General features: G+C 45.2%; 1 protein-coding gene across 2 annotated transcripts in view; it reads right to left on the bottom strand.

Moving 5' to 3' along the window:
* Positions 1 to 1,780: 1,780 nt before the first annotated feature.
* Positions 1,781 to 24,471, bottom strand: part of nrp1a (neuropilin 1a) — a 62,357-nt gene continuing 39,666 nt past the window's right edge. The window contains exons 8-18 of one of the 2 annotated variants that reach the window (XM_079361803.1): positions 18,582 to 18,737; positions 15,163 to 15,307; positions 11,289 to 11,620; positions 9,227 to 9,371; positions 7,057 to 7,167; positions 6,264 to 6,314; positions 3,873 to 4,016; positions 3,494 to 3,771; positions 3,278 to 3,374; positions 3,123 to 3,176; positions 1,781 to 2,916 (exon numbers count right to left, since the gene is read on the bottom strand). In XM_079361803.1, the coding sequence (XP_079217929.1) occupies positions 2,630 to 2,916; positions 3,123 to 3,176; positions 3,278 to 3,374; positions 3,494 to 3,771; positions 3,873 to 4,016; positions 6,264 to 6,314; positions 7,057 to 7,167; positions 9,227 to 9,371; positions 11,289 to 11,620; positions 15,163 to 15,307; positions 18,582 to 18,737 (1,800 nt within the window). In that variant the 3' untranslated portion in view covers positions 1,781 to 2,629. The remainder of the gene's footprint in view (positions 2,917 to 3,122; positions 3,177 to 3,277; positions 3,375 to 3,493; positions 3,772 to 3,872; positions 4,017 to 6,263; positions 6,315 to 7,056; positions 7,168 to 9,226; positions 9,372 to 11,288; positions 11,621 to 15,162; positions 15,308 to 18,581; positions 18,738 to 24,471) is intronic. The other variant, XM_079361804.1, reaches the window with a different exon arrangement.

Below are 24,471 nucleotides of genomic sequence, written 5' to 3'. Positions count from 1 at the left end.
CGTCCAATGTAATGTTTGTGTGTGTGTGTGTGTGTGGGGGGGTTATTGTTGGAAAATCTAATTGCATTTTTCAATAATGAAAACATCTCAGTATTTGTACATTTCAGAATTATATCACATAATCTGAAACTATATATATAGATATAAAAAAATGAAAGAAATGAACACTTGTTTTTTTGTGTTTCTGACTTTCCTTCTGTTTTTTTTGTTTTTTTTTGCAAATGAACGCTATAAACACATAAACCTCTTAAATATATTTATCAGTGCAACATTGTTTCTCTTGAGTCCACGCTACAGTATCCACATTCTCTATAGTCTTAGCAGACGCCGCTGGAGCTACAGTCCTCTTTTCGGCTGACGGTGTGCTGCAGAGGTCGAGGGGAGCAGGGAGGTCGAATCTGAAATGAACAAAGCTGAGGATGTGTTCACCACGGCACAACATAACAAAGCACACAGATGTTAAAAAAAACCAACAAAAAAACCAACAACGATGCCATCCTTCCCAGGATCCAGTTTTTTTGTACGCGTTTGATTTGTGGAGAGGGGAAAACCTCTGAGATCCTGTCCTGTGAGTTCTGAGTTCTTGTGTCCTGATACTGTCAGTCTCACATGGAGTTCACACAGAGTTCCTTCCCTTTGTAGTGTCGAGTTAACTGTGGGATTGTCCGTTACATCCTCCTGCAAACACAGTCTCAACGGGGATTTGAAGAGTTCACATTGAAGTGACATTTGCGCTTCTTTTGAGCTTATAAAGAGATTAAAAAAAAAACACACTGTGACACACATTACTCCTCTCTGAAAGCATCCTGTCGCTCCCCCTCTTTTGGGAGAAGTGTATTTAGTTCAGCTGTCATATTCTTGTTTTTGAGTGTTGGTGAGAACCCCCAGTGAACCAGTAGGGGGCGACAATCCTTTGGTAAAGCCGCGGAGGGGAGGCCAGGTGACCTGATTCAGGTGACGCCCCTCGATCCCTCGCTGTACCAGTGTCCCGTCTGAATGACATCAGCTCTGACATCACAACGTTATGGCTGCTACACGTGAAACACGTCAAAACTCTTTGCGGCCCTCCGTGAGGCCTTAAGCTACAATACAGCATGTGAACAATACAAACTGGGCTTTTTTTTTTTTTTTCTTTTTTTTTTTTTTCAAGAGACAAATGTGTCTGGTTTAAAGAAATGATAGCACCATTCTTCAGTTAGTGTTTAACCCTCGTCTTTTTCACGAGGGGATCAGTAACAAAGTGCATTCAAGCTGCATTGTCCAGAGAGCACTTCTGCGGTGAACAATCCACAGTGACGTAAGGGGGTGACGAGCTCGCCGAGCTCAAGCAAAGCAGTGGTGATTGTTCTTTTTTTGGTATGCTGGCAGACATTTTTCTGTGTGTTACTACCTCCTCTGCCTTGGATATGAGTGTGTTTGAAGCTATATGGCAATATTCACGTGACCAGTTGAATGCACAGCAGATGACGAAGTGAGAAATAAGTTGTAGGAGATCTCCAAGAGATCGTCATGTTATCTGTTTTTTTTGTTTTTTTGTTTTTTTGTGTGTGTGACCTTCAGAATCATTCGAGGGTTTTTGTAAAGTTGGCGTTTGCATGACAGGTGGCTTGAATGCACATTGAAAGTCGCTGTAATATTACAAAAAAAAAAAAAAAAAAAGCGCTTACTCATTCTGAGCAAGAAATGTTCAAATGAAAAAGCGTAACACTGCACCTTCCACGAAAACAGTCAGGAGATTGTATTTACACACACACACACACAAACCCATGAAAAGAAGGGATACTGCAGCTTTTTTCCTTTTTACTTTCTTTAAAAAGGGCAATAAAATATATTAAAACTTATTTACAGTGTGTGGGGTTTTTTTGGACAGAAAACAACAACAACAAACAAAACAAAGCGCTCTGGTAGATTGTTAATCCTGATTTGCAGATATATTCATAAGATAAGCGTGCCCCTGTTTCCTGTCATTACTTAAGCCATGTACAGTAAAAAACACCCGGATCAGAACACAAATATACTAAAGGCACTGTCAGAACCATACATTGCCATGAATGGGACCCTCACTTTAGAATGACAGAGGTCAAAGGGGAAAGGGTACATTGGTAATGGGCACACCCTGTATGCCATGCCACGGGGCAAATCGACAGCTTTGTCGGATATGGTTCGTTTAAGATTTTGATACGTCTCTTTCTAGTGTCGAAAATAAACAACCTTCATGAACTGATTATAATAATTAAAAAAAGAGATTTCTTTCCCAGAAATGATAAATACTTTAAACATCATTAATAAATTGGTCTCAACACCAGCATCCGATTGTAAAAATGAATGAAAATCAAAATAGAAAATTAAAATATCATCTGGATCATCTGTACATATTTTTTTTCCTGTAGTTTATTTGTACACAGTGTCCCCTACTGGTAGGTTCTTTTTACTGCAGCTCCTGAGAAAAGCATGGGTCAGTCCAAACCTCCCATTGGTTCCTGAACCTGTCCCTCATCCTGTGAGTTGAGGGGTGGTGGCAGTCCTTTGAGCCTGCCCACTCGCTGAGGAGGATATGCCTACAGCCAGTCTGGTGCACGCTCTGCGAGCTCTGCACGTCACACAGTCACACAACGCTCTCAGTCTCCGCTCACGCCTCCGAGTACGAGCTCTGTACATTGAGTTTGTCCTTCTTTAACTTAACCCCGTCCACGAGTTCAAAGTTATAGTTCTCAAGGGCCGACAAGTTCCTGTCCGACATGCCTCCGTGTGAGCAGGCGCAGTACAAGACCACGCCGCAGATGGCCCCGAGGAAGACCCCGAGGGCCGACATGGCGATGATGGTGATGAGGATCGGGTCAAGCGTCTTCAGCATGTTGCCTGCGCCGCTGATCTGGTTCGTCTCCACAAAGTCTGGATACTCGGTGATGCCCTCCACTGGAGACAAGAGCAGAAGAGGCGAGTCAGACGAGTGAGACAAAACGTTCAGCATGACAGGCAGAACTCTCATTTGGGAAGCCGTGAAGAAGTAAAGTTGGGGGATGAAGTGGGCCACCGATATGTAAAATGTGGTGGTCACAGAGTTACATTTGGTGGTCAAAGTCAATGTTGCTAAACACAACGCTCCACATGCATTTACTTACAGATTTCATTGATGCTATCCTCTGGTAGCATCGGCTCTGTGGGCACATCCGGGTCTGTTCAAACAGAAATTCTGATTAGATCCAAACCCCGCAAGAAAGCGTGCATCACAAACGACGCCATCATATTTATCACTGAGAAGTGAACGAAGCCTCACCTTTACAGTCTGTCATGCTGAGTCCATTGAGAACCTTAATGTCATCCACAGCAATATCTCCCCAGCTCTTTCCATCCACCAGACCTTCGATCACCACCTTGAAAAAAAAAAAAAAGAAAGCACAGCATGACTTTTAGGCAACCTTTTCTTTAAAAGAGCCCAGATACAAAGCTCAGTGTTCAAAGGAGTCACATAGTGAAAGGTGGACCAACTTACCTGATAGGGTTTGTTGGTACGTGGCACAAGGACACGACCCTCCCTCCAGCGGTTTCCTTGGTGACCACTTACAGTCCACAGCAGGATGTCAGCCGGACCGTCGACTGTCTGTTTGCGCTGCTTGATATGCAGAGTGCCGATGTGTGAGCCGAACATGTGGTACCAGAAGGACACGCACAAGTCTGAGTCTGGGGAGCTGACCACGGGGCTCACCAGCCGAGCCACCTCTGTCTCTTGGGGACCAGTTGCCAGGGTGTAGATGAAGTTCCCAGATCCACCTGTTGGGAAAAACCCATTTGAACGACCAACGAACGTGGACAGGATTGTGTCTTTTAGCTTTGAAGCCGCTCAGTTGTACAATCCCCAGTCGTGTCCTTACCTGTGTGGTCCATGTTTGGTCCAGTGTTGAGTGTCGGGGTTCCACTGGACTGGATCTGCCACCGGGAGCCAGTGTCCTCTGATGTCCAGCTGCAGAATGACGGGTCATTTGCCCAGCCAAAGTCGCAGGCAAACCAGAGAAAAGCTGCAAAGTAAAAAGAATTTAAAAAAAAGGTCAAGAATGTGTGTGGAAAAAGATTGGTTATCTTATTGCAAAAAGGAGAAATTGCCACGAGCTGTGGGCTTTAATTTGAAGAATAACCCTCGGGCTGATCGTGAAATGACCGCAGGCTACACTTTGGGGTTTCATCCACTTATTCTAATTAGAACCGAGCACTAGAGGGCAGCAGAGAACTGTGGGACGTTAAGACTTAGACCTACAGCTGACAGAGATAAAAAAACAGCAAACTCAGGAGGAAGCAACAGACTGAGACAGAAAGCGAGTTATGTCTCCAACATGATGACCTCAGGTAGATCTTCTGTAATGAACATCACAGCGTAAATAAAGATGCATGTCAGTCAGAGGGGGACAGGAGATGGAGTCTGGACACGCTGCCTGTTAAAAAAAAGCAATGCTCATAGCAACCTGCAGAGAACTCAGGATTTTAATGAGAGCAGAGACTTGAGGTTTTGAAGAAAGCTATGGTAACAGTGCCGGGGCGCCATTCCGACAATGCGATCCCCCATGGACACGCCGCGCCTCAGTAGCAGCATGACAACGTGTGGGAGCTCAGGCTTTAGTGTTTTTCAAATTGGATAAAGGAGGACTTCCAAGGAACACGAGGGAGCGAGATGTTCGGGACGTTAGCCACGGCCTTAAACTCTGAAGGCATGAGATGCCTTTAGAGATACAACAAGGCAGCTCTCCAAACGTCTGAGCCAATATTCCCCTTTAATAATGGGAAGATCTTAACTAGCTTCTGCAAGCAAAGGCTCTGTGTTCCCATTAAACACAAAGGATGGAATTCCCATGTGGAACCACATTTCAGACGCCAAGCCGCTATTTTTCATCGAGACATCCCATTTCCAATTAAAAGGCTTTGGGTTTTTACTTTCCATTCTTTGGAGGCTTTGACTGAGGCTACCAACTCGTTCTGGATGAGATGAGCAGCCACATGACTCACATGGCCATTTGATGAAAAGAAATTCTGGCTTTTTTTTTTTCCTTTTATGAATGAACATGGAAAACAGCGCCTTTTGAGATTAGCGTGCACAGAGTGCAAACATTCAAACAGACATTACCTCCACACACAGAACGGATAAGAATGCATAGTTTGAGGCTCTTAAGTCAGATGATGATTTGTTATGTTCACACACAGAGCTATGCAAACACACACCTGCACCTCAGCTCTCATTTACTATAATAGCTGGTGCCCCTGCAGACTGCAGAAGGACCACAGAGCCAGCTGATGGAGTGAAGGGGGTTGGGTGGAGCCCATGGCCCATTAGCCAAGGTCAGTCTGGGGCAGAGCCTCTCAGCTGGCTGCTGCCTCATCAACCTGCAGCAGGAGAAAGCACTGTGTGCCTGTGTGTCTGTGAGCGTGTGACCCCAAAGCACACCTCATTTCCTGTGGTCATTTGCATTTTGCTTCTTTGTTTTTCTGTTGTGTGTTTTGTGTGTGTGTGCATGTGTGTGTGTCTGTGTCGGCCCAGTGATTAGTGATTATGCTGAGGAGGCAGCAACAGAGCACCAGTCCTAATCATCAGTCAGCCCTGCATCACACAACCTCCCTCACCCTGTCAGAGGGAGCCTCTCCGGGCCATATCATCAGCTTTAATAACAGACACACATCAGAGGAGGAGCCGCCTTAAGCAAGCTGGCAATCATTAGTGAAAGTACGCTGCTTTGATAAAACTATGGAAAATAATTCATAAAAACCTTGAGATGTTGAATATCTACTCTGCTTCAACATTCTTCCACCGGGTGCAGAAAGTTGAACTGAATGCATGTCTGATTCTGCAAATGAGTGCTACTTTTAAAAAGCAGGAACCTAACCAGTCTCTGATCCTGAATGGTGTTTATGTGGGAACATGCAAACACAAACACAGAGACAACACATAAACCAGAAGCTAGCTCCAAGGTCCTGCCGCAAAGAGACACATAAAAACACAAGAACGCTTTTCTTTGGTTGCAAAAATGCTCATACCCCCCAGTGATCAGTATTTTATTGATGTTTTTGAGACACTATAATGAGTTATTTAGAAACAGAAAACAAACGACTTCTTTGTTAATGTTTGGCCAGATGTGGGAATGTGTGAAAATAAGTGCAAGACATAAACATAAAACACATATTGTACCTCTTTTTTCATGAAATGGGAACTTAAACGCAATGTTCAGCATTTTGTGACATATCTCATCATATGTGAAAAATCTGATTATTTTTTTGCTCACCTGGGATGGTATCCACCTCAGCCGTCGTGGTGTCTGGCATCAGGGTACCACCTATCACAACAGAACACATTAGCAGGGTTAGCTTAGCACGTCAAGAGCTGAGCAATGAGTCATGTATTTTCTAGAAAACAGAAGGTCTCCATGCTATCTAAAACAAGCTAACTGCTTAACGGCTATATGGAGATGAGGCTTAACTGCCTCGTCTCCATATAGCCGCTATGGAGCACTTGTGAATGCTTCTGTAAGAAGTGACTGAGACAGTGCCATGCTCATCACTGGAGACTGCTGGTTAATGGGGAGTGCAGGCAGCAGTGCAGGTTCAGAGAGTTACTGGGTTAGTGGGAAATGAGGCCAAGAGGAAAAATAGTGCAGGTGTGAGATTCAAGGACACAGAGAGAGAGAGTGAGAGGCAGAACTGATTGTTGGTTAAGGTGCAGAAACAGTTTTGTGTTGACGTGCACATCCATCGATCTGTCGAGCACTCATCGTCTCATTTGATTTTGCAGAGGTGGAGGTAAGAGGAGAAAGACTGAGGAAGGAGGTGGGTGCTACAGGTGCAGCTAATTAGAGCTTTGCTCATGCCAGCAGGCATGTGGGTGCATGCATACGTGCTCGCAAGTGTTGCGCAATAGATGGCAGATTAGCTTTGGTGTCAAATCGAACGGCTACAGAGAGCGACAGAGCTGGGAGAGCCGAGCAGATTTGGCGAGAGCCAAAGCAGAAGGAAAAAGGCAAAAAAAGAGGGGTGCGGGGTGGGGGTTTGCTTGCAGTCTCATGAGGGCGATGTTAGCACCTGTCACGTCGTAGTCATCACCTGTGCCGCTGTGGCAGCTCGCCTGGTCGTCGTCGCACTCGTCTGATGGAGTGGTGCTCGGTGCTATTGTGGTAGGTGGGAGAGTAGGAGCTGCAAGGAAAAGAAAAAGAAGATACACATATATGAGATATTTATTCGACATATATGATGCACTAATGCGAGCCTGGGACAGAGAGAGCATCGATCTTTACATCAATAGATAGATAGATAGATAGATAGATAGATAGATAGATCGATAGATAGATAGATCGATAGATCGATAGATCGATAGATCGATAGATAGATATCCTTAATGTGTGTTAAAATGACAGACCTTTTCAGAACATATTTTTCTGCAAAAAAAAAAAAGCAAAAAAAAAAAAGGAAAGAAACAGATTTGTATGCAGGTAGTCTCAGAGTGCCAAGCTGAAATTGAATCTAGTCTTGTACCCTCCGTCCTCCCCTTTTATCATGCTGTGGAGGTGTGGGTCTATAAATACAGTTGAAGCTAATGTGCGGCTCTTAAGGCGGCTGAAAGAAAGATGGAGAAGCAGGGACTGGCTATAGGCAGGGCCCCTGGCTGCCATCGCGCCCTATCATTAAGGCCCTGATACTTGGATGGTACTTGGATGTGGGTTTGGCCTTAGATCCACTCCATGCTCCACTGCTGCACGGCCGTGCTGCGGTGTGCATTTGCATGTGTTCACAATGACTGAGTAACGAGCGGGCTTCCCCAGTGTGCAGGAAGGGGGAAAGGAAGGAGGAGAAGAGAGACAGACATGGACAGATAGGGGCAAACTGCCTGAAAGATGTATGTGTACAGTATGTGTGTGTATGTGTGTGTGTGTGTGTGTGTGTGTGTGTGTGTGTGTGTGAGAGCCAGTGCTCTCGCTCTCTCCCTCTGCAGCATGAAATATGAGTCAGATCAGCCCCTGTCACATTCAGGGTGGGGAAGGTCAGGGATGGGGTCAGCACTGCGTCAGGGGAGCCTCTCACAGAAATGAGGATTTAGCCCTCCTGCTATGGCCTGCCACACATACACACACACACACACACACACACACACACACACGCTTGTACACACTAGTACAAACACCTGTGTATGTGTGTGTCTGTGTATATATGCCTGTAACCACATGTTTGGCATGGTGATTGCGGTTGCTCTGTGTGTTTATTCCTGTGTGTGTGTGTGTGTGTGTGTGTGTGTGTGTGTGTGTGTGTGTGTGTGTGTGTGTGTGTGTGTGTGTGTGTGTGTGTCTTTGGCATTAACACTGAAAACAAGCATTATCATCTGACTAAAGCACGCTGGGAGACCGAACGGGCCTCACTGAAATCCAATATGTAAATCCACTTAGGGCTAACGCTACACACTCCTATATTGCTGAGCTGGTTCTGCGCGGCTTTGAGAGAGAGCTGGAAAAAAAAGGGGTAATTTGAAAGAAAGCAAGGTGTGTGTGAAGCCCTTTGAAAGAAGAAAGACAAGCAGAGGTGGGGAAAAGTGCGATTGGGGCCACACTGCAATGATCCTACTGGGCCAGGTGGGCTTTCATTTGATCCCCTCTACAAGTGGCTATCTATGAGGGCAGCTTTGATGTAACCGGGAGACAAGACAACTGCCCCTTGTAGGGATAAAGAGCAGAAGCTGGACAGCTGTAAGATCAACACACAGACGCCTCACGCACATCTATTAATAACCCCGACTGTGCACGCCACATACAGACGTGTCGTTAGCTTGGATGATTGATGGCTGACCTGAGTGTGAGTGTTGTTCTTATGTGAACACATGTTAGAATAGTCTGAGTGACTGGACCGAGTCAGGGATGTTCATCATTGTTAGAACATTTGGACGGTGATATAAAAACCTAACGGTGTTCGGAAAGTAGCGTCAACACTGAGACATTTTTATTGCAGCAGTTCAAAGCGCAGACACAGCTGGACATGTCATCAGCAGCACAGACGAAAAAAAAAAAGGTTTCAATCTGAAGAATAACTTTACCAACAGTGGAACCAATATCATTGCCTCTGGTAAAGAAATCAGCAGCACAGGTACAGATGCCATCACTGCTCGCCTTCTTTGTGCATACTGCTTGAAGACTGATCGTTTAACTACAATGAAGACAATGCGTGTGTGTGTTTTAATTCTTTAATTCTTTAGTTCTGACTGAGGTACCTTCAATTTCGCAGCCAAGCAGCTCAAGTCGAAGGCCCATGCCAGCAGGTGTTGCCCTCTCTGGGTATATTCTGATGAAACGTGTCAGCAGCGGCTCCACCGTCCTCAGCTCGGGGGTGTCGTAGTTGCTATTCCCCTCGAAGATCTGTGCAGGGGAGCAGGAGAAGGTGGAAGGAGGGAAAGAGAGAACGGGTAAGTCAAAAAGTACAACATGGTTGATAATGTCACTTTGGGACATTTAACAGATTTGACCCTCTAAAAGTCGATACCCCGAGGCGGGCTTCTTCCTGCCATCTGAAGACCAGAAGACGGGTGGTGGAGGACTGCTATGTGCTGGGTGGGTGGAAAAAAGACGGGAAAGAACAGAGGATGTCCAAAACTCTCTCATCTTGCTGACATCTAAAGCACAGCTAAGGCGAGTTAGGAATGTGGCCGGTGGCGAAAAACAGCACGACACACACCTCTGTCAAAGACAAGTTGCGGCTCCTTCAACTCCGCTTTAGATCCTCCTCAAGTGAGGGGGGGGGGGGGGGGAGGAGAAGGAGGATGTGGAGTTTCAAGAGAAGCAAAACAAAGAAGGAGATAGAGGATTGATGGAAGTGGATTAACTGGCGTTATCGTGTGAAGGAGCCTGGTGCAACTTAGAGGCTGGAAACCTCTGAGGCGAGGGGAGAGAGGTGGCTAACTAGGACAGGGGGGGATATGGATCCTCTGTGCTCCCTTCATAAATCAAGCATCAGCCCATCTGGATCAGATTTATGCCCTGTCAGGGATGCTTGTAATTGGGGACGGGGCTGTTGCAGCTCTTCCTGGAGGTGTGTGTGGTTGTGTATCTGCTCCTATACAGTATATATATAAATATATATATATGAATATACAGTATGCATTCTTTGTGTGTAAGTGGGTGCATATATTGAGCCAAGTGTTGGTGCGTGCAATGACACCAGTAGATAAATCTTGGGCTACTTCCCTTCCTACTTTCCTCTCCCATCATCATCTTTCCTCGCCCCGACCCCCCCCCCCCCCTCCTCCCCCCCTCCTCCCCCCCACTGGAGAGGTTTCACTATCCATTGAAAGGGTTGAACGGTGTGTCGGGCAGAATACAAAGCAGGGGGGAGAGATGTGGGAATAGGAGTCTGAGAGACTGGAGATGCTTATCCTAATGTGATTCAAAGCACTGCTGAAATTGACTTTGAACGACTGCTTAATGACTCACTACTGCTAGGTGAAACGCTCTGGTGAAAATTAACTAAATGCATCATAATCCGAATCAATGTTCAAATGGGTTAGAGAAACATTTTTAGAGATGTGTGTTCACATTATTTTCCATGCCGCTGAAGGTAAATCACTTCATGTGAGAGATCGAACCAATAACTGACCTCGTTCGTAGACAGAACTTTGCATGAACATAAAGGAGGTTTTTCGATTAGCAACGAAATCTGAAGGCCGAATCCCAAATCCCTCCTAATGACCCCATGATGACTTTAAGGCTGAGAATGAGGCTACAAGGGGCAGGTGTTGACATCCTTAAAAACATCCCTCAAAGGGGATCTGGATTATCTCAGTCAGTTGGTTCTTATTTTTACTTCTGGTCGCAGATGAGACTCAATGTCCGGACAGTGTTTTGTGCATGTGGTCCCCCATCCTCTCCCCACACGTTCTGTCTCTCTCAAGATCTCGATTGTCCGAAAGAAAACCTCATTGGACTTTTGACATGCCACAGATTTAAAGATCTTGCATGACTACAAAGACAGGTTTCTTTTGGGCATTTATTTGTTGATTGTGTTTATTTGGAAAGCAGCATGTAAACTGACACACTGCAGCATTCAGCTTATATGCAATGCTCGTCCCTAAGAGTCGGACATGACAAGCATGACTGTTTAATGTTAAACTGCCTCTGTTTGCAAAGTTCTGCGTCTGGTTACTCTTTGTTTTTTGGGGAATGTTTAACAGGCCAATTGAAGGAAATGTAGAATCCTGTACTACGCACAGCCCACATAACTAAGGATTTGGTTCAGGCGGTAAAGCCAGTGAGGACACTGGATTGGACCCAAACGCTCACCTTTGGCTTGTTCCCGTTGGTGTCATAAACCATCCTCCAGTCAGATCCATTGTTGCTGTAGCCGAGGCGAAACTTCTTCATAAAGACCTTGTTCTCCCGGTGCTTCCCTCCCTGGATGATCAGCCCCTTCACCACTTTCTCATCACCGAGGTCCACCTGCAGCCATTCGTTGGTGAAGGGCTGGGGTTGGGGCAGCAGGGTCCACCCCGTCCTGCTGGTCAGCAGACGGGCGTTCTCTGGTACCCAGCTCCGGTCTGTGTGTGAGGATGCAGTGATCTGGCTGTCGGTGATTAAACCTGATACCATGCCCAGCATGCCCGAGCAGGGGTACTCTGAAAGACAAAAGGGAAAGGCACACAGCACTTAGCGTTTTGAAGCAAACTGATTAAAAACTGCGGAGATGATGGATAGATGGGCAACACATGATTTGATCTATATCTAAGGACTCGGAGTACAACATCATTTATCATGCCACACGCCTGGTTTGTTTAGATTCGGGTTCATGCAGGGGCAACAGGAATACTGAAAGTCAAAGTGAGGAGGACAAGTCCCCAAACTCTTTGTGATGTTTCTGTGATCTCTGCCTCTATTCTCTTTCTGTCTGCAGATCTCATGCATACTAATTCCTCTGCCTGAAGCGGTTGTCTCCAGGCAGCCAATTAAAAGCCTCCTCTCGGTCGGCGCTTCCACGTCCTGCATTCTGGGAGCGCTTTTTCTTTTCATCTCCCTGATCCACCCCCTCCTCCCTCTGTAGACTGAAATATACTGACACACAAAAACAGATTCTCTTTGTGTTTTATGTGCTGCTGCACTCATCTACCTTCTGCTCCACAGCTGTCAACATCTGTAGGACTGGGTCTTTTAACACCTTGTTGTTTCCTGTCCGCATTTTGAAACTTTCTTCTCCTGCTTTTGTTCTACTCCTCTGATCTGATCCTTTTCTAACTCTCTGTGGGTTTTAGCATCTTTGGATACGTTTTCAAAGAAGGCCTGCTTTTTCTTGAAGCCATCCCTGCCTATCTAGAGCTTAACAGGATAAGAACTTGTTGCTACAGCTGAGAACCATTTGCATGTATCAACATGATCTTTTTTGTTCCCTTTATGGATGCAACACCTCAACCTGGTGTACTTTTGTAATGAGCCGTTTTTAACCACTTATGATACCTTGTTTGTGTGCTGTCTGATTTACAGAACAATGTACTTTTTATGTGAGGTGAGTTGAATTTGGATCATGTCACACACTCCTGCTGCAGTATGTGAAGCCACACAGATAAATCCTTGGCTAACAAAAGTTCCTCCATGTCATGAGTCCACATAAGTTGTGGTTGTCTCTCCCTCTTAGTGCCGTTCTGAACCTGAAGCAACAACACATTTACTGGCTCCCTCAGAGAGATAAATCCAGTCATTGTTGCATCCTCTGTGTCCCTACAGGACAGTGTGCACTGCACCTCTGCACGACTTGCCAGGCTCGACTCAATAGCAGGGAAGTATCTGGGAAAAAAAGCTTCTTTTCAGATATTCTGCTTTTCTGATGCAGCAAAAACTTTGATCCTTGACTGCAGTTAAAAAAAAAAAAAAACGACTAAAAGGAATATTCCCTGGCAGCGTGGAAGCCTACAGACTGTTTTGGGTTTTTTTTTCAACCATCTTTCTTGAGTTTTTGGCGAGCTTTGTTTGAGTGCGATCACACGAAGGAGCCTCCGGTCGAGCAAAGTCGAGGCACTGAAAACTGAAGGCCCTTTGAAGTGGGACGATATGAGAAAAAAGGTACACGAGTGTGATTGAAAGTGTATGTGTGTGCGTCTCTGATCTGAGTGTAGACACTTGGGTGAACTCGCTTCATCTGGAGCTCTAAATCGACATCAGCTGTGATCACAGAAGCTCCAGAGATGGCATGCACGCAATGACACACCCAGCGGAGCAAACGTGTGTGTGGGTGTTTGTGGACTGTTTGTGCGCAGATTGATATGCGTGGCGGCGGTGGTCACATTTCGGGGTTTGGGTGGAGCATCAGTGGTTCATCAGGGATATTTATACACTGGTGTATTTACAAACAACAGGGCGTAGGATCTTTTTATTAATGAGGGGCTGTTTGAATCAGAAGAGCCACGCGACCAGGGTGATTTAGGGAGAAACATCTTGTAGCGTTCTGCTGATCCACTCCTCTAATCTGATCTCTGATTTGTGGCCTGGATTTCTTGTGTGAAACGTGAGGGCTTAAAAAAAGTACGTTTGAATAGTTTTATAAATCTCCACATTGTGGTGACCAGATGTGCTGGTTTCCAAAGATTGTCTCAATGGCAAGCTACGCGTCCCAACTCCTGACATACAGTATCTGTGTTAAACACTTTAATAACTTGGCTTTTAACACTCTGCAGTTATTTTCCCCGTGTCTTAAAGATGAAAAAAGAAGTATTGCAGAAAGTAAGCTTCACCTTCTGTGGTCGTGTAACCAGCAACATAAACGCTCCATTCATGGCGTTCTCGGTTCAAAGGTGAGCTAAGTATGTGCGCTAAAAGCTAAAATAATGATGATGAAATCATCTGATGTTGCATGCTTAAGAGCAACAACTGCAAGTCTACGCCTCCCGACTTGCAGGTTTGGAAATATAGGCACCCTACTTTGGAGCATCTTGTGTGAAGGTGCTACAATGGAAGCTCTCCACATTTCTTTTAACAACTGTTTTTTTTCCAGCAAAGTTTTGGTATCAGGGATTGAAAACTTAAAAAGTAGAACCGAAAGAGTCAGTGAGTTTACGCTGGCCTCCTGAGCCTCTCTCGCTCTCCGTCTCTTCGACACTGCGACTACGCAGAGGAGCTGGCTTCAGAGCGCCCGGGGGCGGTGACGTCCTTACGGAGGCCCAGTGGTGACTTCCATCTTGTGATGTGTTTACGCTCGGTGCAGCGGTCTGGTCGTGTGCCTGAAACACACGCCCCAGCTGTACCCCTGCTGTACCCACAGTGCTTTGTGCCTTGCTATTACATGCACAGCCACGCACTTGTGATGCAGAACAGAAGAAAAAAAAACAACCTCCAAACACACACAGCACTGGCACTGGAAGCACATTTGACTTGCTCCAACTTACCCTGATGCTAACTTTAGGTCAACAAGGATTAAATCTGAACTAACAACACTGACTCAATATACACATTCTGTTTCTCTTATCCAAGTACAAACAAGCTTTGATTAACATTTAAGACACATGCTCATAAACCCATCGAGATGCAGACAGATGTGCTAAACCATATGAAAGCAAGCCACACACACACACACACACACACAAACACACACACACACACACACACACACACACACACACACACACACGCACGCACGCACACACACACTAACCTCTCATTAAAAGAAGATTGACAGAAAGGAAAAGATGAGAGGAGCTTTGCCAAAACCAAATCTGTGTGTTCTGAAGACAGACTGTGGCTAAAGAGGAGGCTGAGAGCCAATCAGCAGGAGGGATGGGACCCTATAGATCCACACCAGCTGCCAGCTGTTAGCTGCATGTATGTTATATGGAGAATATTTAAACATGGGGTAACATGTATAAGTAAGCCTACACCCCCTCTTATAATGCAGCAGCTCGCCTCAGACGGAGACTTTTACAGAAATAGTGCCTCAGCCCACACGTTGCAGGTGGAAGCTGTTTGTGCATCCGGGGCCTTGGTGTACCATACTGAGGATGATGCAACGAGAAGAGAGCGGATCAACGCTGGCATGTGTGCATGAGCGGTTACAGCGTTTTAAACGTTTCAGTATTTATGTCGACTGTCAAGCTGCTAACAAAAATAAAGCAGAGCTGTGTGTGTGTGTGTGTGTGTGTGTGTGTGTGTGTGTTTATGCAGCAGCAGCAGTACCTACCTGATATCTTACATCCATACACCTCGAAGCGCAGTGCGATGCCTGTTTCCCAGGTAACAGGACGGAGTCGGACGAAACGTGTGAGAGTGGGTTTGGGCAGCTTGGTCTTAACAACGTCTGTTGGGTTAGTGTTGCCTTGGAAAACCTGCGATAGAGAGAGAGAGAGAGAGAGAGAGAGAGAGAGAGAGAGAGAGAGAGAGAGAGAGAGAGAGAGAGAAGTGAATTATTGAACATGTTGAGTTGAAATGCAGAGTGGAGCGTGCTGGGAGACCTTGACTGCATAAAAAACCGAGAGAGCCAAGGCAGTAAAAAAAAAAAAGAAATTCTGGAAGTAAAAAAAATACAACCAGATGTTTTTTCTCCAACAAGAAAACCTGATTTAGGTGCGTTCATTGAGCTTGATTATCATCACAGTGTATAAGCTTCTTTCTGTCGTGCTTCATAACTCAGAGAGAGCAGATCAGTCCAGTCTGAGCTGCTCTCTCTGGGCCCGTCTTTCTAATCAACACCGCTCCTCACTGGCTACTTTCCTCACTCCCTTTCTAAATATTTATCTGCTGTTGGTTTATTTGAGCAGATCAGCAGCAGCCAACAGCAATATAATGAATTCAGCCTTTTTTTTTTTCAGTTTCCCATCAAGATGCGACCAATCAGGAAAGCCAGCTCTCGTAATGCTTTTAAAAAAAAGCTATCACCACTCAGACAATACAATGCAAGCAATATATTATTACTATAACTATTTTAATGTACAAGTTCTGAGCAGTCAGAGTTTCAAGACGAGACAAGAAGAACTTCTCCTTGATTATTTCCTCAGCTGTTGCAGCAACACAAGTCAAGCTAGTCGGTCCAATTAATCAATCAAATCAAATCAAATGGGGGTATAATGTATATAACTTCTTAACAAGTTCAAGTGGTATAAAGTGTAAGTGATGATTAAAAGAAAATTACCTATATTTATTGACTCGGTTTTATTATAACAAAAGAAACAACGTCAGTTTAAGTTTGACTTGTCTTCTTTTTAATGTGATGCATTTGGTGCACTTTTTTTTGTGTCCATATATGACCGCATCGTCATTATTATTATGATTGTATATTCTTAGCAATCCTACCATTCGGTCCTGTTCTGTGTAACTTTAAGATATGAGACTAATTGAACTGATTCCCTTGTCATCCCGACACTTCCTCTCTCTCCACGTGAAGCAGCACAAACCGGCTGTGAACTGTGACTGTGAAACCTGAGGCGGTATGTGTAACACTGACAAGACCAGATTGGCTCAAGATGCCCTTCTTTCTGTCCTCTGCCTCCAGATTTGGTGGACAGCTTTTACTGCGCCGTGTTGTTTAAAGGTCAGAGATGTCTCTGTTCTCTTCCCCCCCCGGGGTCCGTTGACAGTTTACTAGCGCCATACGAGGAGGACGGCCACCCAGGAAAACAACTCCCCGCAGTCCATCGCAGCTCATTCTGGGTAATTGAATCACACCGGTGACCATACGACCTACTGACCTCGCTGACTGAGTAGCTACAGGGCACAGAGGAGACCAGCGGTGAGGAGCAGGATGGACGGAAGGACAGAAAAGTAAAAGCTCGACAGGGCTGATGCTTTCGTCCCTCTACAACCCATTCCCTAAGCAATACCTGTCAACTACGTCAACTATAGCAGCAAAGTCATCTCCTCTCTAAAAATGTCACGCCAAGACTACTCTCCACTCGCTAACCGTAAAGTGCCTTTTTCCAAGAGCTGTGCGTCGACGCCAAACTGCAAGCTCAGCATGTAGCAAATGGTGCCCCTCTGCACAAAAGCACTTTAGAGTGCGGAAAAACACAGGCCAGGCTCGCCACGGCACCTTTATGCTCCCACTTTACTGAAGGGACCGTGTACTTTGGAGGGACCATAAAATAATCAGACCCGGCGCCGTGTGTACACTGAGGCACAAACACGCTTGTTTGGATGGTTTCGCTGCTGTTCAGAAGTTTTTTTTTGTCTCTCCTCAAACACCACAAAAAAAAAAGAAGCCTGGTGTTATTTACATGAGATCTGTCAGACACACTCCTCTCTGACCCCCCTGAACACACACGCAAGGGGGCGTGTCCACCTCCAGATGGACAAAAACCTGCTCTGTTTGACAGGCTGATCAGCAATCGATGGTCGCAGCCTGTCACGCTGCGGTCAAGCATGCCACCCCCTCCTTTCCTTTCTCTTTCTCTCCCTCCACCAGCTGCTCAAACATGACAGCCGCTCCTGTTTCTTTTTTGTCAATATCCCCTTTAACTCTTGTTTGTCAAGTCTTTTGTCACCACGTCTTCTTTTACGACACATTGACGGGTGCCTGACATAAAACAGGAGATACATTCCTTTAAATAATCCTCCCTATGGCGACTGCTGCGCTGACGAAGGCCCACAGCCCCGAGCTCTGACAAAGACGGTGGGATTACTACCATGCTGACGAAAGTGTATAATTATATGTTGGGAGAAGGACACTTGAGTGCACATAGTTGGGCATTTCCCCTTTTGTTGAGCTCAAAGGCAACTTAGAAGAGACCGCAATTCAAGTCAGATGTCGGCTCGACTGAGATGGAATCTATTTAAAGTGTTGTACATGTGTGGAGTTTTTTTTACGACATCTTCTCTGGATGTTATGACACAAGAGAAAGTCTCAGTTTCCAGTCGTCTCTGAGAGTCGGATGGAGATATAATGGTGTACAGAAAGTTAACAGAGCATTGTGTTTCTATTTGAAGCTTGATCTAAAGGTCAACTGGACTGTTAAAGACGTTTCACCTCTCCTCCTCTGAAAGGTTTCTTCAGGAGCTGTAGATGTAAGCCTCCGTGGATCACTAGCAGGCCAATGACCAGAGTCGTTAACCGAGTTTCGCCTCGAGTCGTTACCACCCGAGTCGTGTTTGAGAGTCACATTTTCCAAGGTGGGAACGTGACTTCAGTTGTTTTGGGGGAGATTTCAAAACAGCATTGTAGGCTGGTGACAGACAAACACCTCGGTTAGGAGGCTGTTTTCCCACCTTGACATACAGTAGATCGCTGCTCATTAACCGTGAGCTGGATGACTGAGAACAGACACAAACTTCCAGGATTTTCTTTTTTTTTTTTGCAATGTTATATTCTTTAGTAACATAATTTGACATGACATGTATGAACTTTAAGTGACAGCTTAGGGCTATATCGTGTTGGATCTTACAAGGCATGCTATTCCACTGTTCTGATGGCATCAAAAAACTCATTTACTGAGATTTTTATTGCACATGGAAAAATGTGTTTGCTAAGTGTCGTCTCTCCCAAAATGAGATAATAGTATCACTATGTTTTACACTTTCATCATCTGTTGTGAATATTATCATACTGACAGACTCTTGCCAAGCAGCTGTCATTGGACCAATATCTTCCACTGCAAAATCTTCTCGTACCTTTTGTTTGGAGCCTTCTTTCAAAGTGATCCAGTCTTCTCCATTAGAGCTGACGTCCACTTTGTAGGACTTGACGAAGTAAATCTTCCTGGTCTCCTGGGAAATGGCGCCCTGGGTACCGATGGCTGAGATGAACCGCAGGAACCCGAGGTCAACCTATGAAGAAATAAAAAAAAAAAACAGAGAGAGGGGAGACAAGTGAGAAAAGAAAAACAGAGAAAAATACACATGAAGCACTAAAAACGACCTTTTTCCTTTCAGGGAGCATTTAGGAGAATCCTTGTTAACCTCGCTGGAATAAAGTGCCGGTTAAATTAATCTTTTTTGTGAAAAGGCTCTCGTCGCATGTCCCGTATTAATAATGCACTGACAAGATGAAGAGTTAAAAATATGACTAAATTCACCTCTGGTTTGGTCTCATCATGCTGTTACCTGGAATTTAATAAACAGCAATGAAAGCAAATCCACATTAATGAAAAAGACACAGGATGACAAGTTAATTTCCTGAGACGGGAGACATGAGCTTATTGGCTCAAAGTGAATATTGAATACAGCGAGCTCTGCAATCACATTATTAAAACTGGCCAGGAGGAAAGAGGGATACCGATTGAATATCAAACATTGTACCTTTTAAAATATGCAGGGCTTTAAGAAGTGAACAGCAGAGCATTACTGCAGTTATAACCTCACAAGGAGGCTGTGGGCTCTGAGAGACACCGAGTGGGGGTCTGGGTGGTCGCGTGTATACATGATCAAGAGTGTTGTGCTGATCCTGCACAGGGAGAAACTGGTTTGTCTCAGACCTGGTCGAGGATGTTCACAACCATGACCATCACTGCCAGGAAAAGACACAACACACTCGAACGCTGTCACCCTGCTTTTTGTCTCTGCGCTAAGAATAGACTTCAAGGCGTTTGAGTTTGTTCGCCTCAGGGCTGTCCCAGGATACCTGTTAACAACAAGAGCATCATTACACTAAGTTGACCTGTGAGGTACAGAACTTAACCATCCCTCATCTGTTTGACCCATCTGTGGAGTTATAATAAGTGTCTCCTCTGTGTGCGAGGGAGACATCTGTCCATGTTTTCTATTGGCTGTCAGGAGCGAGCAAACAAGGTAAGGATCAAGTTCATTTGTGATGACTGTGTGTTGTGTCATGACCACAATATCCTTATACCAACATACATGTCTCCATAGACAAACTTTTTGGAAGACAGAACTTGGGGAAAGATGACGTTTCTAAGTTTGATCTCACTCTTGGTTGTTCTAAAACATAAAAAAAAGATCAAAGCTGTCACTGTTAACATGCAGCTCTCTGCTAATGTGACATCTGCATTTCCATTCATTTCTTTGTTTTTTAGCAATGAGATAACTTATAACCCTTTACAAGTACTTGAACTATAACTCCACACAGGTCCAACAACAAGATGTGAAACTAATGATCTCTATGGACGAAGATCTTGGGACAGGCCTGGTTAATGTTGCCGTCTCTTACTCCACTGTCACACTAAAGCTCAGACTGAAAGCCTGCAGGTGAGCTCAGCTGTTGCTTCTTCTAAAAGAAACCCAGAATTTTTCAGCCACTGGTGATGACAAATTGTCTTCCCTTGACCTCTGCTGAGGCTACCTAACCCACGTTACCAAACCTTCATCCATTACAGAGGAACAGAGTGGGTGAAGAGTGAATCTCAAGGCTTTTAAATGAATGCAAACTCCTGTGAGTATGAAGTAGCGTGCTTAATTTTAACAAGCGTTAACACCGTCTCTGACAGGCTGAGCTGACGTTAATAAGGAGTAATGGCGTTGCGTGCAGACGCCACTTAGACACAGGAGCGATGCAGGAAGCCGAGGCGTTGGTGGAACGCGTTTTCAGATCGTGATGAGACACAAAGCCTTTGATGTTGACGTGGGATGGGCTCTGGGTCTGATGGATGGCGACCAGAGTCTTGAGTAGATTACTGAATCGAAGCAGAGAAGATCGTGGGTATGTGCATGTGCAAGGGTGTGTAAGAAAGAGCGACAACAGTGAAATCCTTTATGTGGGGCTGAGCAGACAGACGCAGAAGCATGCACATATTTTAGAAAATCAAAGCCAGCGTGATCTGCCTCCAAAAATCTCCATAGAGCACATCCAGCCATACAAAACCATACAGCAAGTGCCAGCAAGCTTCCTCTGCCAACCTTACATACAGCTCTGCACCGTGCCTAATGACTCGCAGCAAAGGGCAGGAAAGAAACATCTGAACACCACAAAACACCGGCCATTCCTGCTCCTTAGACTCCCTTCCAGAAGTAAAAAAGACATAAACAGATGGAAGCAATAAATGAGGTTCCACCATGCTATTCTCTCTCGCTCCCTCTCTTGGCTACTCAAAAGGATTTGGATGGATGGAGGCTAACAAAAAAGACAGTCAAATACTGAGACAGAATACTTTTGTTCCTGTCTACAGGCTCAAGAGGCTTATACAGTAAAACCCAGATTTCTTGTGGGTCTACAAATAGAGACAAACTCAAATCCCTGCAGCTTCAGACGGTTCCCATTTAATAACGCAGCAGCAGAATTCCTCTCTGCTGGGTAAAGGGCCATGTGTATGAAGGAGAAAGCACGCTGCATGGCAGTAAGGCCTGTGCGTGTGCATATTAACCCACTCAGCTCTTTTACGTGTGCTCAAACGGGCCCGTGTGACTCCTTCCCAGTCTGCACCAATGACATTGTAGCATACTGAAAAGGCTAAAAAAAGGTCTAATAGGGAGACTTGGCCCTGGGATGTTTTCTCTGAAAGGATCTCATTAGGTATAATGGAGAAGGAGAGGAGCCTCTGGGAATGAAATGAGTGCTGGTGCTAATTGGGAACACTCATGGGTGCTCAGACTCACAATTTCAGAACCTGAAAGTGGCGAAACGCAGGCAGTTTGAAGAGAGATGGACTGATGTACGACTGCCATCGATAATCAGGCCAACTGGAAAGTTCTTTTTTTGTAAATTAATGTTTTTATTTAAAGGGTAGCAATTTCTAGAGGGGTTCTCTGCCATCGGGTGTGGTGCAGTGCCCAGTTTAAAGAGCTGAAAGTCGAACATACTTTCATTAGTTTGTGGTTTGGTAGTTCTGAAGTCACAGAAACCAAAGAGATGCCGTGGCAAAGAGAATTATTGGAATTTCTGAAAGGTTTTGGCACAAAAAAACTCAAGTTTTAATGATACAGCATATATATATATATATATAAATATATATTTAACCTCAGTCCAAAAGAAGGCATCAGAGCAGGCTGTGATTGGATCTGCAGAATGACGGCAGAAACCAGGAGGAATGGAAAGCGGAAAAAGATCGAGCGACTGCATGTGAAGGACAGAAGTGAGCAGACTACGGTTGATAACAGGACCTGGGTAATGAGCAAAGCTTGATTCATTGATGGAGGCGGAAGAACGAGGCAGAGGCTGCGTGAACAGACCGAGGTCACATGGGTCAGAGAGGGAAGACGGGCCGCCAGGACGCTCCGGACGTAGAGTCCGTCCCACGCCACAGACACCGCAGTGAAAACAAACAGGCCCAGATAATGATCACGACTGGGACTCTTTTCAAGCCGGAGCCCCAGACAGCACGAACTGACCTATAAACACAGACCAACATATGAAATGCACAAACACACCAAAGAGGATCTCGGGTAAATAAATCACTCACAGACGATAAGCTATTCGTCATCGAGCCGTGAAAGCCTGAATCATGCCTAATGGGTGATGTAATCGCTGCGCTGAAAGGTGTGAATTATGACTCACAATCTGCCATCTATGGGGACGTGGTGCACTATCAGGCACTGCTGATCCAACAGAATGAAGACTGTTTCTGTTGTTTCTGAGACCAGAGTGTGTGTTTGGACTGGAGCCCACATACAGGGATGACACTGTACGTTCTTGGCATGCTGCTGCACACTAACTCATATCAGGAGGAACACACACACACACACACACACACACACACACACACACTGGGACATAAACATGCCAGGCTGGGTAAGAAATCACTCTGACTTCTGTGAATCCTTCCATGAAGTGACAGCAGGCTGATATGTGTGTGGGCAGAGCTTTGGTGTGTCCTTGCACCAACGACTTTATTGGTTTGTTTTCGGCGACCTGGTCGGCCTTAGTTGGCCTCTCTGCCCCCCCCCCCCCCCCCCCCCGAATGCTTCGTTCACCACAACTCTATTTGCATCCATCTCTTCTATTTACTTTTTTATATATCCTTTTTCCTGTGTTTGTGGGAATGCAGGAAAGGTTTATTGTAACACATACAAAAATGTTATAAAATGTTCAACGACAATAATAAAAGCCTTCCTCTTCTTCTGCAGCTGCAGAGGGGCAATACACATTTTGTTGCCATCATTGTTTGTAATTAGCATCAATGTTTTAAGTTTAAAGACACACCTACACACTCACACACAGATGGTAGAGGCTGCTGCCTATTGAGACCATCAGAAGTAACTGATCCCATTCATACACGTCTGACGAAGCAGTGGAAGCAATTTGGGTTTAAGTGCCTTGCCCAATGACACATCGGACATGTTGCTGCAGGAGCTGAGGATCAAACCCTCGACCTTCTGATTGAGAGACAACCGACTCAATCAACTGAGTCACAGCCGCCCGGACTTAAAAGCCATGTTGTAACTCTGTGTTCAGTTATTGCTTCAGGGCTTAATCTCTATATTCAGCCTGTTGCTGAATTTGTTCCGTCTGGCTGTGCTTTCTTGTAGACACTGCTTTTAGTAAATACATATAAGTGTTTATTAAATGCTTTAATTGCCTCAAAATACTCATTCCAACTATGATCATCAAGGATGGAAAAATACCATCTGAAAGTTGCCAGTATGAGGTAAAAAATGCAGAAAAGTTTCTTGCCTTTTCACCATATTTTTTGAAGTTTTTATTTTTAAAGCTGGAGGCTGCAGGACTTGTCGCGGCTGCTTGTGAAATCTAAAGTACTCTTTTATTGTTCCTGCCGACACGTCTCTGCCCTGACTTCCCAAGAGTTTTTTTTTTTCCTGCTCCGACATAATCCAAAGCATGTTTGACTGTTTTGGGTGTTTGCTACCTTCCTGTTGTGCAGCAAGCTGATGACTCAAAGCCCCCTTTCCTCACAACAGCCAGTGTACACGGCTCCAGTCGTTTCACAGACTAATGAAACCAGAGAGGCAGAAAAAGAATTAGTCGTGCTCAGGCTTGTACCATCAGCCAGTTAAAGCTCGGTGTGCATGCAATTAGATCAACATACTGAAATCCACATCAGGCATTTGAATGAGGCATGCGTGTGTAACTGTGGGAATAAATGACAGACAGACCGCGTATTTATGTATTTATGCCTGTTTGTACAAGTTTGAAGAGATAATTTTCCAATTATCCCTCAGCAGCGGTGGCAGCTGTGGGCGTGATCACTGGGTCTATCCGATACTCAGTGTATTGTCTTAGCACTGTGTGACTCAGATGTGCAGCAGGGCCACATGATATGTATTGGAGGCTTGTCATTGCTGTGTGGGTGCAGGGAGGAGACATGCAGTCTATAAGGCCAGAGAAGAAGGAGGAGGCTGCGTTCAAGACACGGCAAAGGCTCAAAAGCTTTATCTCTCGCTGCTTGATTGGCTTATAATTGAGTTGCCAAGAAGTTGAATGCAGCAATCTGTACTCTGGGAGAACTTTACAGAATACTTTCCTTTAAATCCATTCTTCTTTTTCCCTGGCAAAGGGGGGGCTTCCCATCTGTGTGTGTGTGTGTGTGTGTGTGTGTGTGTGTGTGTGTGTGTGTGTGTGTGTGCGGGCTGCTGAGTGAATAATTGAGGCCTCCGGGGAACGGGTTTATTCGTTTTCCCTCACCCAAAAAACAACAAGGAGAGAAATGCCGAG

Source organism: Symphodus melops (assembly GCF_947650265.1).
Source record: "Symphodus melops genome assembly, chromosome: 14".
Lineage (NCBI taxonomy): Eukaryota > Metazoa > Chordata > Actinopteri > Labriformes > Labridae > Symphodus > Symphodus melops.
The sequence above is the reverse complement of the archived record's forward strand: the minus strand, read 5'-3'. Positions and strand labels throughout refer to the sequence as shown.